The sequence below is a fragment of the Pongo pygmaeus genome, chromosome 23, assembly GCF_028885625.2.
Source record: "Pongo pygmaeus isolate AG05252 chromosome 23, NHGRI_mPonPyg2-v2.0_pri, whole genome shotgun sequence".
Taxonomy (NCBI): Eukaryota; Metazoa; Chordata; class Mammalia; order Primates; family Hominidae; genus Pongo; species Pongo pygmaeus.
The window spans coordinates 61751202-61765808 of record NC_085931.1 but is presented as its reverse complement, the minus strand read 5'-3'; the positions used below and the strand labels follow the sequence as shown (position 1 = coordinate 61765808).

Genomic DNA, 14607 nt, shown 5'->3' with positions numbered 1-14607 from the left:
GTCCCCCGGCTCCAGCTTGGAATAATAAATACTAGGACTTGGGGAGAAGGAGAGTGATGGGGGTATGAAGACGACCCTGAGGTGGGGATGCCGCCAGGAGCACCAGCGATCCCAGAACAGGCAGCAGCTGACACATCGGTGACCTTTTCCCTACATTTGGCTATTTTTAGCTCTAATGCCACCATCCTCACGAGACTCTGGGGCCCCCCAGGCTCCCAGACCTTTGAGCAACCTTCACCGCACAGAAACCCCGCCGCGCTCTGCAATTCCCACCGCGGAAGGTGGGTGGGTTCTGGTCCCCGCCCCGCGTTTTTCCCGACCCCGATTTGGGAGTAGGTGTCAGGTTCCTGGTGAGGGCGGGGCGGGGGTGGCTAGGCCTGAAGGACGTGGGGACACGGGCCAGAGTGGCTGGCCCCACGCACGGACAGGCGCGAACCCGAGCTGTGAGTAGGGGCCGGCGCAGGGCGGCCCGCGGAGATCTGGGCCCCCAGCCCTGCACAGGGGCGAGGACGGCGCTGGGGCCCGCGCGGTCGGGTGGGGAAGGGCGGGCTCCCGAACCCTGTCTCTGTCCAGGCCGGCTCCACTTCCAGGGGCGCCTCTCTCCCCTGCCCGCGCCCTCGCTGACGCCCCCCAACTCCAGGCTGCCCTTCACCGTCCTTGGGGCTCCTGGAGCTTTCAAGGCCCAAACCCCCTGCACCACAGTGGCTGTGCCCACCCGGAAGGCTGGCGCGAGGATTTGGCGGCGGTTGGCCTGGCGGGGGGCGCGGGCCGGGGAGAGCCGCTAGTCGCGGGGTGGGGGGCGCGAGGGGTCGCGGACTGGCTGGGGGCATCTCGGCGCGGCTGGCGGCGGGGCCGGCCTAAGCGCGCCCGCGCACCCATCTGCCCCCATCCTAGGTGCCGACCAACCCCCAGGATGGCGGAAGCTCACCAGGCCGTGGCCTTCCAGTTCACGGTGACCCCAGACGGGGTCGACTTCCGGCTCAGTCGGGAGGCCCTAAAACACGTCTACCTGTCTGGGATCAACTCCTGGAAGAAACGCCTGATCCGCATCAAGGTGCGCACAGGTGCTACTCCCAGCAGGTGCAAAACGGAGCTCTCAGAGCGGAGGCAGAGGCCGGCTGTCAGCTGTTAACCGCTTTGTTAGGGTCCCTCACTGCCTCCTTGGCTGGCACTTCTGCCCGGTACGGGTTGTGGAAGTACAGACACCAGAGGGGTGCACAGGATGTGGTGGGACACAGGGAGCTGTGGGTGTGGAGGAGGAAGGAGCACAGCGGGGCATCAGGAGAGAAAGCCTTCCAGGCCAAGACCAGGAGCCAGTTCCCAAGACTTCACAGGCAGGCTAACCTCACGCCCTCTGGCTCCATAAGGGTGCCTGTTTCTGCCCACAGAATGGCATCCTCAGGGGCGTGTACCCTGGCAGCCCCACCAGCTGGCTGGTCGTCATCATGGCAACAGTGGGTTCCTCCTTCTGCAACGTGGACGTCTCCTTGGGGCTGGTCAGTTGCATCCAGAGATGCCTCCCTCAGGGGTAAGGAGTGAAACTGGAAGGGCACAGGTGTCACCAGGGAGGGCTGGGCCCAGCTCCCAAGGCTGAGGTTCCTGAGCTGGGCAGATACAGGACAGTAGCCATTGGCAGTCACGGGGCAGCCCTCCCCTATGACAACCATTGTCTTAGCCCTGTATCAGCTCTTATTTGATGAAGTCAGACATGAGTGTGCCCAGGGAGGTTCTTCCCCTTGGTGTCTCCCCCGAGACAGTTCACAGCCACCCGAGACTGGCCTCAAGAGGACCCCTGCAGCCCTTGCCCCTCTCCAATAGGTGTGGCCCCTACCAGACCCCGCAGACCCGGGCACTTCTCAGCATGGCCATCTTCTCCACGGGCGTCTGGGTGACGGGCATCTTCTTCTTCCGCCAAACCCTGAAGCTGCTTCTCTGCTACCATGGGTGGATGTTTGAGATGCATGGCAAGACCAGCAACTTGACCAGGATCTGGGCTGTGAGCAGCAGCCAGTGGAGGGGTTCAGGCACCTGGGTTGAGACTCTTTGGACTTCTTTGGAGTTCTGAGCTAGAGGGGAGAGGCAGACAGGGGACTGGTGCCTGGTGTGTGGTTTGTCCTGGAGGGGCTGGGATGGCTCTGAGGGTCTCAGGGAGTTGTTGGTTGGTTTCCATTTTTTCCACTGGCTCCCACCCCAGCACTCTGCTCTGTACCCCCAGATGTGTATCCGCCTTCTATCCAGCCGGCACCCTATGCTCTACAGCTTCCAGACATCTCTGCCCAAGCTTCCTGTGCCCAGGGTGTCAGCCACAATTCAGCGGGTGAGGGCCTCGCTTGGGCATCCCAGTGGGCAGGGGAGGCTGGATTCAGGAGATGTTTCCAAATATAAGGTTCTGTGCAAAGAGTGGCCTTAAGGGCTTGAGAATAATGGGGCTGGGTGAGGAGGGAGAGGTGGGAAGAGGATTAAGATAGAGGCAGCCTTCGCCATCTGGCCCCACGGTGATGATAACTGGCTGGACAGTACCTAGAGTCTGTGCGCCCCTTGTTGGATGATGAGGAATATTACCGCATGGAGATGCTGGCCAAAGAATTCCAGGACAAGACTGCCCCCAGGCTGCAGAAATACCTGGTGCTCAAGTCATGGTGGGCAAGTAACTATGTAAGCTCGTGCCCCTGGCCTCATTGTCACCTGCCATGTGTCCTGGCTGCCCCCGCCCCAGCTCTAACCTTCCACCTGCCCACAGGTGAGTGACTGGTGGGAAGAGTACATCTACCTTCGAGGCAGGAGCCCGCTCATGGTGAACAGCAACTATTATGTCATGGTATGAACTGGAGCCCCCAGGCCCCCGCGCGTGCTTAGCTCTGTCCCAGCTCCAAGGCAAAGGACCTGGAGGACAGCCCGGAGCTCTAGTAGCAGCTTCCGTCGGCAAGTGGGGGTTATGGAGTGAGGCCTGAGGGAAAGGGAAGAGGGAGAGGAGATCCTAGAAGAGTCCAGAAGCAGCTTAGGGGCAATGGGGATCCTGAGGATGAGGAGAGTGGAGACCCCCAGCCTGCCACCGCCTCTCTCAGAGTCCTGGGGTCCTTGCTCCTGCCCAGCTCAGGCTCTGTCACCTCTCCTTGGTTTCATCACTGGCCTCCTGGCCATGAGTTCCCAGCTGTCCTGACACCATAACCAGGGAATTGTCTAGAACATGTCTTGCTTTGTGTCCCTCTGCAGAGCTGGACAGCAGAATGAAGGCCAGGCTTCTTCTTTTAGAGCTCAGGAAGTCACAGTCTGCCTCTGCCCCATGTAACTGGCCCTTCTGAGTCTCTGGGTCTCCCAGCCACCTGGGCTGTATGGCATGCCTCTTCTCTCCTTTCCCACTGTCCAAAGCACACTTGACTTGCCAGAGTCTACTGGAATTCTCCTCCATAAGCTGTCCTTCCAGGAACTTACACACAACTTGTCCATACCAGAGGTTTTAAACTGCTTTTTAGTGGTAGAACCCCTTTATCAAAGCAAAAGAAGTAGAATACAAGCACATAAAATAGCTTATAAAAAGGCAGCTCAGGCCGGGTGCAGTGGGTCACACCTGTAATCCCAGCACTTTGGGAGGCTGAGGCGGGTGGATCACAAGGTCAGGAGATTGAGACCATCTTGGCTAACACGGTGAAACCCCGTCTCTACCAAAAATACAAAAAATTAGCCGGGCATGGTGGCGGGTGCCTGTAGTCCCAGCTACTCAGACGGCTGAGGCAGGAGAATGGCATGAACCCGGGAGGCGGAGCTTGCAGTGAGCCGAGATCGCACCATGCACTCCAGCCTGGGTGACAGAGCGAGACTGTCTCAAAAAAATAAATAAATAAAAATTTAAAAATAAAAATAAATAAATAAAAAGGAAGCTCAGAGCCAGGCGTGGTGGTGCATGACTCTAATCCCTGCAACTCAGGAGGCTGAGGCAGGAGGATCACTTAGGGCGAGGAATTTGAGGCTGCAGTGAGCCATGCTTGTCCCGCTGCACTCCAGCCTGGGCGACAGAGCAAGACCCTAACTCTAAAAAATAAACAATAAAGCAGCTTAGGCTGAAGCTGGAGCAGAGGGTTAACTGTGATCAGTTGTGCATTTCTGGAGGTTCACCCCAGCAGCATGTGCAGGATGTACTGGAAGAGGGAGACAGAACACCTCAGGCCCCCGAATAGATTGGTCTTTGGGTCAGCAAGACCCAGGTGACATCCAGACAGAGGCCCCCACCCCCTAGGCTCTGTTTCTCTGTAGGACCTTGTGCTCATCAAGAATACAGATGTGCAGGCAGCCCGCCTGGGAAACATCATCCACGCCATGATCATGTATCGCCGTAAACTGGACCGTGAGGAAATCAAGCCTGTGAGTTGCGTCAGGGTTGAAGGTGGGATGGGAGAGGAGACCTGAGTCTGAGCCATGCTGGGCCTTCCCTCAGGTGATGGCACTGGGCATGGTGCCCATGTGCTCCTACCAGATGGAGAGGATGTTTAACACCACTCGGATCCCGGGCAAGGACACAGGTAACTGAGCCCCCTCCCTGCTACTTGTGGGCCATCTGGCTGGCTCGCTGCCCTCCTGCCTGCTCATCACCAAGCATCCCCAGTGTCTCAGGGTCCTGAAACTGTGAACAGTAGTCAATTGTGACAGATACTAGACATCCATTGTTTACAGGCATGATGCTGGTGCAGGGACCCCATAGGGCCCAGAGCAGAGCCCCTCCCCTCCGGGGCTCAGTGTGCGTGGTGAAAGGAGTCCTGCTGCAGCCCAAAGCTTAGGACAGACCCGGCACAGCCATGGAGCCGGCAGAGGAGGGGAGGGGCGCACCCAGGGGTCTGGCAGAGGCAGCGGCCTTCCCTGCTTCTGACACTGTATCCTTAGGTGGTTTGCACAACCTCCTAGTGCGTCGTTTCCTCTTCTGTGAAATACTTTATAGGATTGTTGTTGGTGTTACGTGAGAGATAGCGGAAGCACCCAGCACAGGGCCTGGTTTAGGACACACGGATCCCATCCAGGGGGCAGGAAGGCCCAGGCAGAGGCCGAGCAAAGCAGGGTCTGCAGGGGTCACCTAGTGCATGGGAGGTGGGCCCTTCCCAGGATGTAGCTGGGGGCCCTGCCTCAGCTTGCCCATGGCCTCTATCACAGATGTGCTACAGCACCTCTCGGACAGCCGGCACGTGGCTGTCTACCACAAGGGACGCTTCTTCAAGCTGTGGCTCTATGAGGGCTCCCGTCTGCTCAAGCCTCAGGATCTGGAGATGCAGTTCCAGAGGATCCTGGACGACCCCTCCCCACCTCAGCCTGGGGAGGAGAAGCTGGCAGCCCTCACTGCAGGAGGAAGGTATTGGCCTGTGGGGAGGGACTGTCCTCACCCTGAGTTCAGGGCTCCATGAGGAGAGGAGCTTGGCCCTGCCTGCCACCCTGGAACTGGATGCTGGAGGCACGACTAGGGGAGGACATTTGTGGTTAGCAGGACAGCCAGCATAACCTACCTCTGACGGGTGGCAGCCAGGTGAGGTGTGCAGAGGGTGGGGACACCCTCCAAAACAGCCTGGCACCCCCCACTTCCAGGCCCAGCCTGGCACACACACCCCCACCTCCAGGCCCAGCCTGGCACTCACCCCCCCACCTCCAGGCCCAGCCTGGCACCCCCACATCTCCAGGTCCAGCGTAGTACCCCCCATCTCCAGGTCCAGCCTGGTACCCCCCAATCTCCAGGTCCAGCCTGGCACCCCACCCCCATCTCCAGGTCCAGCCAGGCCCTCAGAGGCACCCTCATCCCAAGTCCACGTGCCCACTGCTTACCCTAACCCCATGCTACAGGGTGGAGTGGGCACAAGCACGCCAGGCCTTCTTTAGCTCTGGAAAGAATAAGGCTGCCTTGGAGGCCATTGAGCGTGCCGCTTTCTTCGTGGCCCTGGATGAGGAATCCTACTGCTATGACCCCGAAGATGAGGCCAGCCTCAGCCTGTATGGCAAGGCCCTGCTACATGGCAACTGCTACAACAGGTACGGCAGCCCCAGCCCCACAGGTTATAGCTTAAGGTTAAAAGTTAGGGTTATGGTTAGAGGAGTAAAGATAAAAGAAGGTAGGGTTATGAGCTGGGGGCAGAGGCACACACCTGTGATCCTAGCACTTTGGGAGGCCAGGCAGGTGGATCACTTGAGCGCAGGAGCTCAAGACCAGCCTGGGCAACGTAGTGAGACCCCTTCTTAAAAGTAGTTAGGATTGTGATTAGTGGTTAGGTAGGGATAGTGGCTAGGGTTAAAGGCTAGGGTTTGGGATAGAGAACAGGGTTAGAAGATGGGCATGGTGGCAGGCACCTGTAATCCCAGCTAGTCAGAAGGCTGAGGCAGGAGAATCCCTTGAACCCGGGAGGTTACAGGAAGCCAAGATCACACCACTGCACTCCAGCCTGGGCAACAGAGCAAGACTCCATCTCAATTTTTAAAAAAAGAGAGAATACGGTTAGTAATTAGGGTTAAAGGTTGGGGTTGCAGGTCAGGCTCCTCTGGACATTCCCAGCTTTGGTTCTTCATGTGTCTACTCTTCCTGCAGGTGGTTTGACAAATCCTTCACTCTCATCTCCTTCAAGAATGGCCAGTTGGGTCTCAATGCAGAGCATGCGTGGGCAGACGCTCCCATCATTGGGCACCTCTGGGAGGTAATAGCCTTACAGAGGGAACCTGCAGGGCAGGCTGTAGGGGATGAGGCTGGCCTCTCAGTCTCATCCTCTCCCTGCAGTTTGTCCTGGGCACAGACAGCTTCTACCTGGGCTACACGGAGACTGGGCACTGCCTGGGCAAACCGAACCCCGCGCTCGCACCTCCTACGCGGCTGCAGTGGGACATTCCAAAACAGGTGGGTTGGAAGCACCCAGAGCAGGTGTGAGACCACAAAGCAGCGGGTGGGTACAACCCCGACAAGGCCTGAGCCGCCTCCTCCCCTGCTGGCCCCACTGCCTGGCCCAGCCCTCGGGAAGGCACAGGGCACGTCTCAGGATACCCGTAGAGTCCAAACTGGCTTCAGGGAGGACAGAGACCACCCGCCGCCCCTGGGGCCATCTGTGTTTAGAGAAGTCCATGAGATGGGAGGAGGCACTCACAGGCCCCTGGAGCATTTTCACACTTCTGTCTTCCCCACAAAGCTCAGCCCGGCCTCTGGGGGCTGATTCTCCCTCAGATTGTCTTTTGCGTATCCTCCTCCTGAAGATGTCTTGGCCGGCTGTGCCCTTTCTCCACCAGCTAAACGTCATGCCTCCTAGACGTGACCCAGAGTCCTGCTTGGAGAGCCCTACCCTCAGCTGACCCTTCCCATGTCTTGGCAGTGCCAGGCGGTCATCGAGAGTTCCTACCAGGTGGCCAAGGCGCTGGCAGACGACGTGGAGTTGTACTGCTTCCAGTTCCTGCCCTTTGGCAAAGGCCTCATCAAGAAGTGCCGGACCAGCCCTGATGCCTTTGTGCAGATCGCGCTGCAGCTGGCTCACTTCCGGGTAGGAGCCCCGCCTCCCGCTGCTGAGAGGGCAGGGTGGTACCGGGGTCCACCTGCCAGATTCACCCCTCTGTATATCTCAGGACAGGGGTAAGTTCTGCCTGACCTATGAGGCCTCAATGACCAGAATGTTCCGGGAGGGACGGACTGAGACTGTGCGTTCCTGTACCAGTGAGTCCACAGCCTTTGTGCAGGCCATGATGGAGGGGTCCCACACGGTGAGTGTCCTCTGCCCACATGGGGGTCACAGTCATCGGGTGAGGTGCCCCCTCTGCCTCCTGTCTGCCTGGAGGGCCGGGGCTACTCTTCACCCCTTTACTTCTGCCCTACAGAAAGCAGACCTGCGAGATCTTTTCCAGAAGGCTGCTAAGAAGCACCAGAATATGTACCGCCTGGCCATGACCGGGGCAGGGATCGACAGGCACCTCTTCTGCCTTTACTTGGTCTCCAAGTACCTAGGAGTCAGCTCTCCTTTCCTTGCTGAGGTCAGCACTGTTGTTGGGTGTGTTCTTTGTCCCACTGCCCTCCTACACGCAGGGCTTGGGCCATCTCATGATGGAGCATGGCCTGTTTTCTGTCTGGCTCGCTCCCCTGAAGCTCCCTGGAGGGCTGGGCCAGCTTTCCCGCCCACACCCCACCTGGGCCTGTGGTCCTGGGACTGAGCAGGAGCAACATCCTCTTCGTGGTGTTGGTGTCCTTGTGACAGGGAACAGACAAATGTATGATCTGTCAGGTGATGACAGCACTACTGAGACTAGCGAGGCTATGTGGGGGACAGGCAGAGCAGAGGGAGGGCTGGGCAGCTCACACGAGCCTTATGTGGCATGATGCGTAGGGGACCACGGGATGGTGGCCAGGGAGCTCCTGCACCCTCAGCAGAACCGTGCCTGGCTCAGAGTAGGTCGCAGACACCACGTGTCGGACAGGTGCTTTGGGTGTGTGGCCTCTGACCAGCTTCGGCCTCCGTTGCAGGTGCTCTCGGAACCCTGGCGTCTCTCCACCAGCCAGATCCCCCAATCCCAGATCCGCATGTTCGACCCAGAGCAGCACCCAAATCACCTGGGCGCTGGAGGTGGCTTTGGCCCTGTGAGTGCACCTGAAGGGGGTGGGTGGGCAGCACCAGGGCCCTGAGGGTTTCAGTGGTGAGTGCAGGCCCTGAGGTCAGACGAGAGGCAGGAGCACCTGGCTTAGAGGAGAGCATAACCCCAGACCTGTATGGAAGCAGAATGTTAGCTACAGACTCTGGCAGCCAAGCACCTGGGACCCACCCATCCCAAATACCTCCCTGCTGGAGCATGACCGTGCCTGGGGCTGGTTTCCAGGGTACTGGGCAGTGCACTGGGTGCTTCTGAAGTCTGCTTATCCAAGAGAGTACAGCTGTCTCCCACAGAAACCTTCACGTGGGCTAGCTTGTCAGAAGGCTAGAGAACCCTCTGGAGAGAGACGGAGTGATCTAGAGGATAAGCCCCCTGAGGGAAACTGGGAGGTCCTAGATCCCTTGGCAGGGTCTGGGCAGCATTCTTTGGTTTTCACGGTTTCCTGGGGGTGGTCCTCAGGAAAAATGCAGTGTCTAGGGCTGGGGCCCATTCCTGCAACTCTTGTGGGAAGAACAAGTACAATATCAGCTTGGCTTTCAGGTCTTCAGGATTTGATTTATGCCTTCTTCACCCTTCATGTTGCCCTCAGGTAGCAGATGATGGCTATGGAGTTTCCTACATGATCGCGGGCGAGAACACGATCTTCTTCCACATCTCCAGCAAGTTCTCAAGCTCAGAGACGGTGAGTCTCCTACCACAGCTCAGGCCTGAGGAAGGGGTGCCACCTGGGGCTGCCCAGGAACACAGGTGTCTTTGGCCGGGGAGGCATCCTTGCTTGTGGGAACAGAGGGGTGGGTGCATATCTGAAGGTGCATCTGAACTCTTGGCTCCCACAGAACGCCCAGCGCTTTGGAAACCATATCCGCCAAGCCCTGCTGGACATCGCTGATCTTTTCCAAGTTCCCAAGGCCGACAGCTGAAGGTTGGAGAAATGCCAGCTGCCCTTTCGTCCCCACACTGTGGAGGAAGGGACCTGTGGCAGCTCACAGGCATGAGGGGTGGCCGTGCACCGGTGCCCAGGCTCCAAGGACAGCTCTGGCAGCAGGTCCTCGCTGGGCAGATGCTGCCCCCTGAGGGCCCAGGTGGTGGAGGTGGGGTTGGAGCAGGAAGGGAATTTTGATTTTTTTTTTCTTGGTAGATACTAATAAAAATAAGGCTGTGTAATTTTCTCTCAGCCCTTGGGTACCTGTGTTTTGTTTGGGAACTAGGAGGCCCTCCCCCTCCCCCAGCTCAGACCACAGAGGTGGGAAGAGAAGGGCTAAAGCTGGAAGACTGTTCATGAGGGACTTGTGTGACCTGCTTTGAAATGTGTGACTCTGCTGAGTGACGTAGGCTCTGAGATAGCTGTCCACGCCCACGTGTTTGCTTGGAATAAATTCTTGCCTCAGAACCTCCACCTGTTCCCTGGGGCCATTTCTGTTTGTCTGTCTGCTGGAGAGTGGGCCCACCTCCTCCCATGCAGGGGCACCCCTCTTGGCTGAGGCACAACCCTGCAGGGGCCCCGCAGCTTCTTCTCAGCATGAAAAGGGGCTGCAGGCCCAGGCCTGAAGTCTTGGGGCGCCAGGTGGTCATATCTGTGAGAGGGCACACAGGATGATCTGTAGCAACAGATACGCCTTCACTGAGGTTGGCTTGGCTGCTAAAATCATGTTAAGAGTAAATACAAAATAATTATTCTTTTTTTTTTGAGGCGGAGTTTTGCTCTTGTTGCCCAGGCTGGAGTGCAGTGGCACGATCTTGACTCACTACAACCTCTGCCTCCTGGGTTCAAGCAATTCTCGTGCCTCAGCTTCCTGAGTAGCTGGGACTACAGGCGCCCGCCATCACACCCGGCTAAATTTTTGTATTTTTAGTAGAGGCAGAGTTTCACCATGTTGGCCAGGCTGGTCTCGAACTCCTGACCTCAGGTGATCCACCTGCCTCAGCCTCCCAACGTGCAGGGATTATAGGTGTGAGCCACCGCGCCTGGCCATAAAAAATAATTTTTATGAAAAGTATAAGTAGGCCCTCAATTACTGCTGCATGCTTGAATGAATCTAGATCTTGGGTGCTAAGAACCCAGAAGTGAATTAGATTCAGTTCTGGACCTTCATTTAGGAACCAGTGTCTTTATCTGTTTTTGTTTTTTTCTTTTTTTTCCCATGAGATGGGGTCTCACTATGCTGCCCAGGCTGGTCTCGAACTCCTGAGCTTAAGTGATCCTCCCACCTCGACTTTCCAAAGTGCTAGGATTTCAGGCGTGAGCCACCGTGCCCAGCCAGGAACTAGTGTCTGTTGAACACCCACATTAGACTTGGCCCTGTGCTGGGGATTCAGTGGTAAACAAGGTCCTATTCCTGCCCATGTCGAATTCACTGCTGGGTGAGACAGGTGTGGTCAGGGGACAGAGCAGCTGGCAGGAAACCAGGAGGCTTTTGGAATAATCCACTTACCAAGTACAGGCATGGGTTGCTTAATGAAGGGGATACATTTTGAGAAGTGCATTGTTAGGCGATTTTGTTGTGCAAACATTCTAGAGTGCATTTACACAAACGTAGATGGTGCAGCCCACTACAGACCTGGGCTGTGCTGCTCACCCTGTTGCATTTACACAAACGTAGATGGTGCAGCCCACTACAGACCTGGGCTGTGCTGCTCACCCTGTTGCATTTACACAAACGTAGATGGTGCAGCCCACTACAGACCTGGGCTGTGCTGCTCACCCTGTTGCATTTACACAAACGTAGATGGTGCAGCCCACTACAGACCTGGGCTGTGCTGCTTACCCTGTTGCTCCTAGGCCTCATGCCATTACAACATGTTACCATACTGAATACTGTAGGCAACTGTAATACAATGGGAAGTCTTTGTGTATCTAAACTTGTCTAAACATAGAAAAGGTACAGTAAAAATGTTATATAAAAGATTAAAAATGGTACCCTTATGGCCAGGTGCAGTGGCTCACACCTGTAATCCCAGCACCTTGGGAGGCCAAGGCAGGTGGATCACGAGGTCAGGAGATTGAGACCATCCTGGCTAACACGGTGAAACCCATCTCTACTAAACAAAATACAAAAAATTAGCTGGGCATGGTGGCGGGCGCCTGTAGTCCCAGCTACTTGGGAGGCTGAGGCAGGAGGATGGCGTGAACCCGGGAGGCGGAGCTTGCACTTAGCCAAGATGGCACCACTGCACTCCAGCCTGGGCGACAGAGCGAGACTCCGACTCAAAAAAAGAAAAAAAAAATGGTACCCTTATGTAAGACACTTATAAGACACCATGGGCCGGGCATGGTGGCTCACAACTGTAATCCCAGCACTTTGGGAGGCCGAGGCGGGCGGATCACGAGGTCAGGAGATCGAGACCACAGTGAAACCCTGTCTCTACTAAAAATACAAAAAATTAGCCAGGCATGGTGGTGGGCGCCTGTAGTCCCAGCTACTCGGAGAGGCTGAGGCAGGAGTATGGCGTGAACCCGGGAGGCAGAGCTTGCAGTGAGTGGAGATGGTGCCACTGCACTCCAGCCTGGGTGACAGAGCAAGACTTCGTCTCAAAAAAAGGAAAAGTAAGTGGAGAGACAAAAGGAGAGGTGGGTAGCAATTTCAGACAGTGGCAAAAGCAAGCCTTCCTGATTGGGGTCCTTTGACCACAGGACTGAAGGAGATGAGGAGCAAGTCATGTCCCTCATGTCCCTCATGTTCCATACCTAAGGGCAGAGTATTCCTGGCTGAAGGGACAGCAAGAGCCAAAGCTTTGCGGGCGGTGTCTGCTGTGATGAAGGATGTGGCTAGTGTGGAGTCAGGGATGGGAAGAGCAAGACGGGCAGATAGATCGGAGTGACAAGGGCCTCGTAGGCCAGATTCTGGATTTTCTGAATGACGGGGGAAGCTGTTGGGCTTTGAACAGAGGGTGACATAATCTGTCCTAATTTTAAGGGATCACTGGCTAACCAGGGTGGTGTTAGAACAAAGTGGGACGCAGTAACAGTGGAAGCAAGGAGACCCGTTGGAGAAGTGCTCGCGGTGGTGGTGGAGCTGGAAGAAATGAGTGGCTTAAACTAAGGCAGTGCTATGGGAAAGTAGAATTAAGGAGCTTGGAATGTCAAACATAGGACTGACAAGTCTAATCCGGAGGAATCAAAGATAACTCATATTTTCTATATTGGGTGATTGGATGATTAAATTAGATCTTTAAATGTTGAATTTGACTTGCCTATAAGAAATAGCTGTGAAAATGTCTCAGACTCTTGAAAGTATAAATGAAAAGCTAAGGAGAGATCTAGGCTCCTTCTAACAGTTTTGAAGACAGTTAAAACCTTGAAAGAACATGAGAGGATTCCCAGGACAGAGGCTCCTCACCTCCTTCAAGTCTTCATGAGCTTATAAGAGTATGCCTCTTGGGGCCGGGCATGGTGGCTCACAACTGTAATCCCAGCACTTTGGGAGGCCGAGGCGGGCAGATCACGAGGTCAGGAGATCAAGACCATCCTGGCTAACACAGTAAAACCCTGCCTCTACTAAAAATACAAAAATTAGCCAGGCGTGGTGGCACATGCCTGTAGTCCCAGCTACTTGGGAAGCTAAGGCAGGAGAATCGCTTGAACCCAGGAGACGGAGGTTGCAGTGAGCTAAGATGGTGCCACTGTACTCCAGCCTGGCAGATCGAGACTCTGTCTCAAAAAAAAAAAAAAAAAAGAGTACACCTCTGCCTACAAAATGTTACATTCCATATCAGAGCGTTCTTCAGCTTCCGAAAGTATTTCCAGAGACCTCTACCTGTTCAGGTGCCAGCAAGCCTGCCCTGGGAAGGTGCCTGCGTTTTGGTAGGCTTCTGGGGACATCAGCTCACCCCATCCTGAGATAGCAGTGAACAGAGTTTCCAACAAGCTAGCTTTTAATTAACATCAAAATTCAGCATTAAAGTTCTTTTATCTGATTTGTTCTGGGTTAAAATAGTGAGATGAGGAACAACAGTGGTAAACCAGGGTATAAACGTCTGGTGACTGCTGGGCATGGTAGCTCACGCCTGTAATCCCTGTACTTTGGGAGGTCTTGAGCCCAGTAGTTCGAGACCAGCCTGGGTAGCATAGTGAGACCCCATCTCTACAAAATTAAAAAAAAAATTAGCCAGGCATGGTGGCACTAGCCTGTGGCCCCAGCTACTCGGGAGGCTGAGTTGGGAGGATTACTTGAGGCTGAGAGATTGAGGCTGCAGTAAGCCATCACTGACCCACTGCATTCCAGCCTAGGCAACAGAGCAACACCCTGTCTTAAAAAAATAAATAAACCTCTGGTGACAACCCACCAAACCCCAATTAGTTCCCCGTGTCCCATAGGTCTGCAGGTCTGCATTAATAAAAGCTAGCAGCCATAACATAAATCCCGAAACCTCATGGCTCAACCCAATAGAAGCTGGACTGTTGGTCAGATAAAATCCAGTTGGCTGAGATGAGGGCTCTGCTCCATACTGTTATTCAAGGACCTATGGTGACAGAGGCCCTGCCTTCAGCAAGTAGTTCTCAAGCTGCCTTGGGCATCAGCATCATAAGTACGTGGGGAGAGAGAGAGGGGGCCACCTGTGTGAGGCTTAGATGACCTCAACCTCAAAGTGATATACAGCATTTCCCTCCACACCCTCTGGCTAAAGACTTGTATTTCAAGAGAGCCTGAGAAGTAGAGTCTAGTTGTGTGTCCAGAGTGTAAAGGAAACATTTAGTGACAGTTGGTCTCAGATACACAAGGGCATGGAAAGACCAGCCTGACATCTTCCTGGGCTTCATGGCCTGGAGTTTGCAGGGTCGCCCACCCCCAGCTCCTGAGCAGGGTACTCAAGAGCCTGCACATTCCAGCTCAACTGATCTTTCCTGAGTCTTCTCTGTCCCTTACCAAGAACCCTGAGCCCAGAACACACTCGCCATTCCCCAAAGGAGGCAGGCTGAGCCACACACCTTCGCCTTTGCCCTAGATGGGCCTTCTGCCTGGAATCCTCTGCCCTTTCTCCTACTCTCCCGGAAGCCGTCTTCATTAGCCATCAGAATTATTCCTG

At 55.5% G+C, this 14607-nt stretch overlaps 1 protein-coding gene across 4 annotated transcripts; it reads left to right on the top strand.

Moving 5' to 3' along the window:
- The first annotated feature begins 171 nt into the window (after positions 1–171).
- On the top strand, positions 172–9757 carry CPT1B (carnitine palmitoyltransferase 1B). Of its 4 annotated transcripts, none has more exons than XM_054469639.2 (19): positions 172–281; positions 895–1054; positions 1389–1528; positions 1819–1996; positions 2216–2317; positions 2518–2655; positions 2741–2818; positions 4252–4359; positions 4433–4517; positions 5140–5335; positions 5818–6003; positions 6554–6659; positions 6740–6856; positions 7323–7487; positions 7570–7704; positions 7819–7971; positions 8459–8572; positions 9173–9265; positions 9420–9757. In XM_054469639.2, exons 2-19 carry the CDS (start codon positions 914–916, stop codon positions 9501–9503), a joined length of 2319 nt encoding a protein of 772 aa, XP_054325614.1. In that variant the 5' UTR covers positions 172–281; positions 895–913; the 3' UTR covers positions 9504–9757. The 4 variants fall into 4 exon arrangements, with proteins under 4 accessions (XP_054325614.1, XP_054325618.1, XP_054325615.1 ...); XM_054469640.2 differs by lacking the exon at positions 172–281 and adding an exon at positions 292–443; XM_054469643.2 differs by lacking the exon at positions 2518–2655.
- The last annotated feature ends 4850 nt before the right edge of the window (positions 9758–14607 follow it).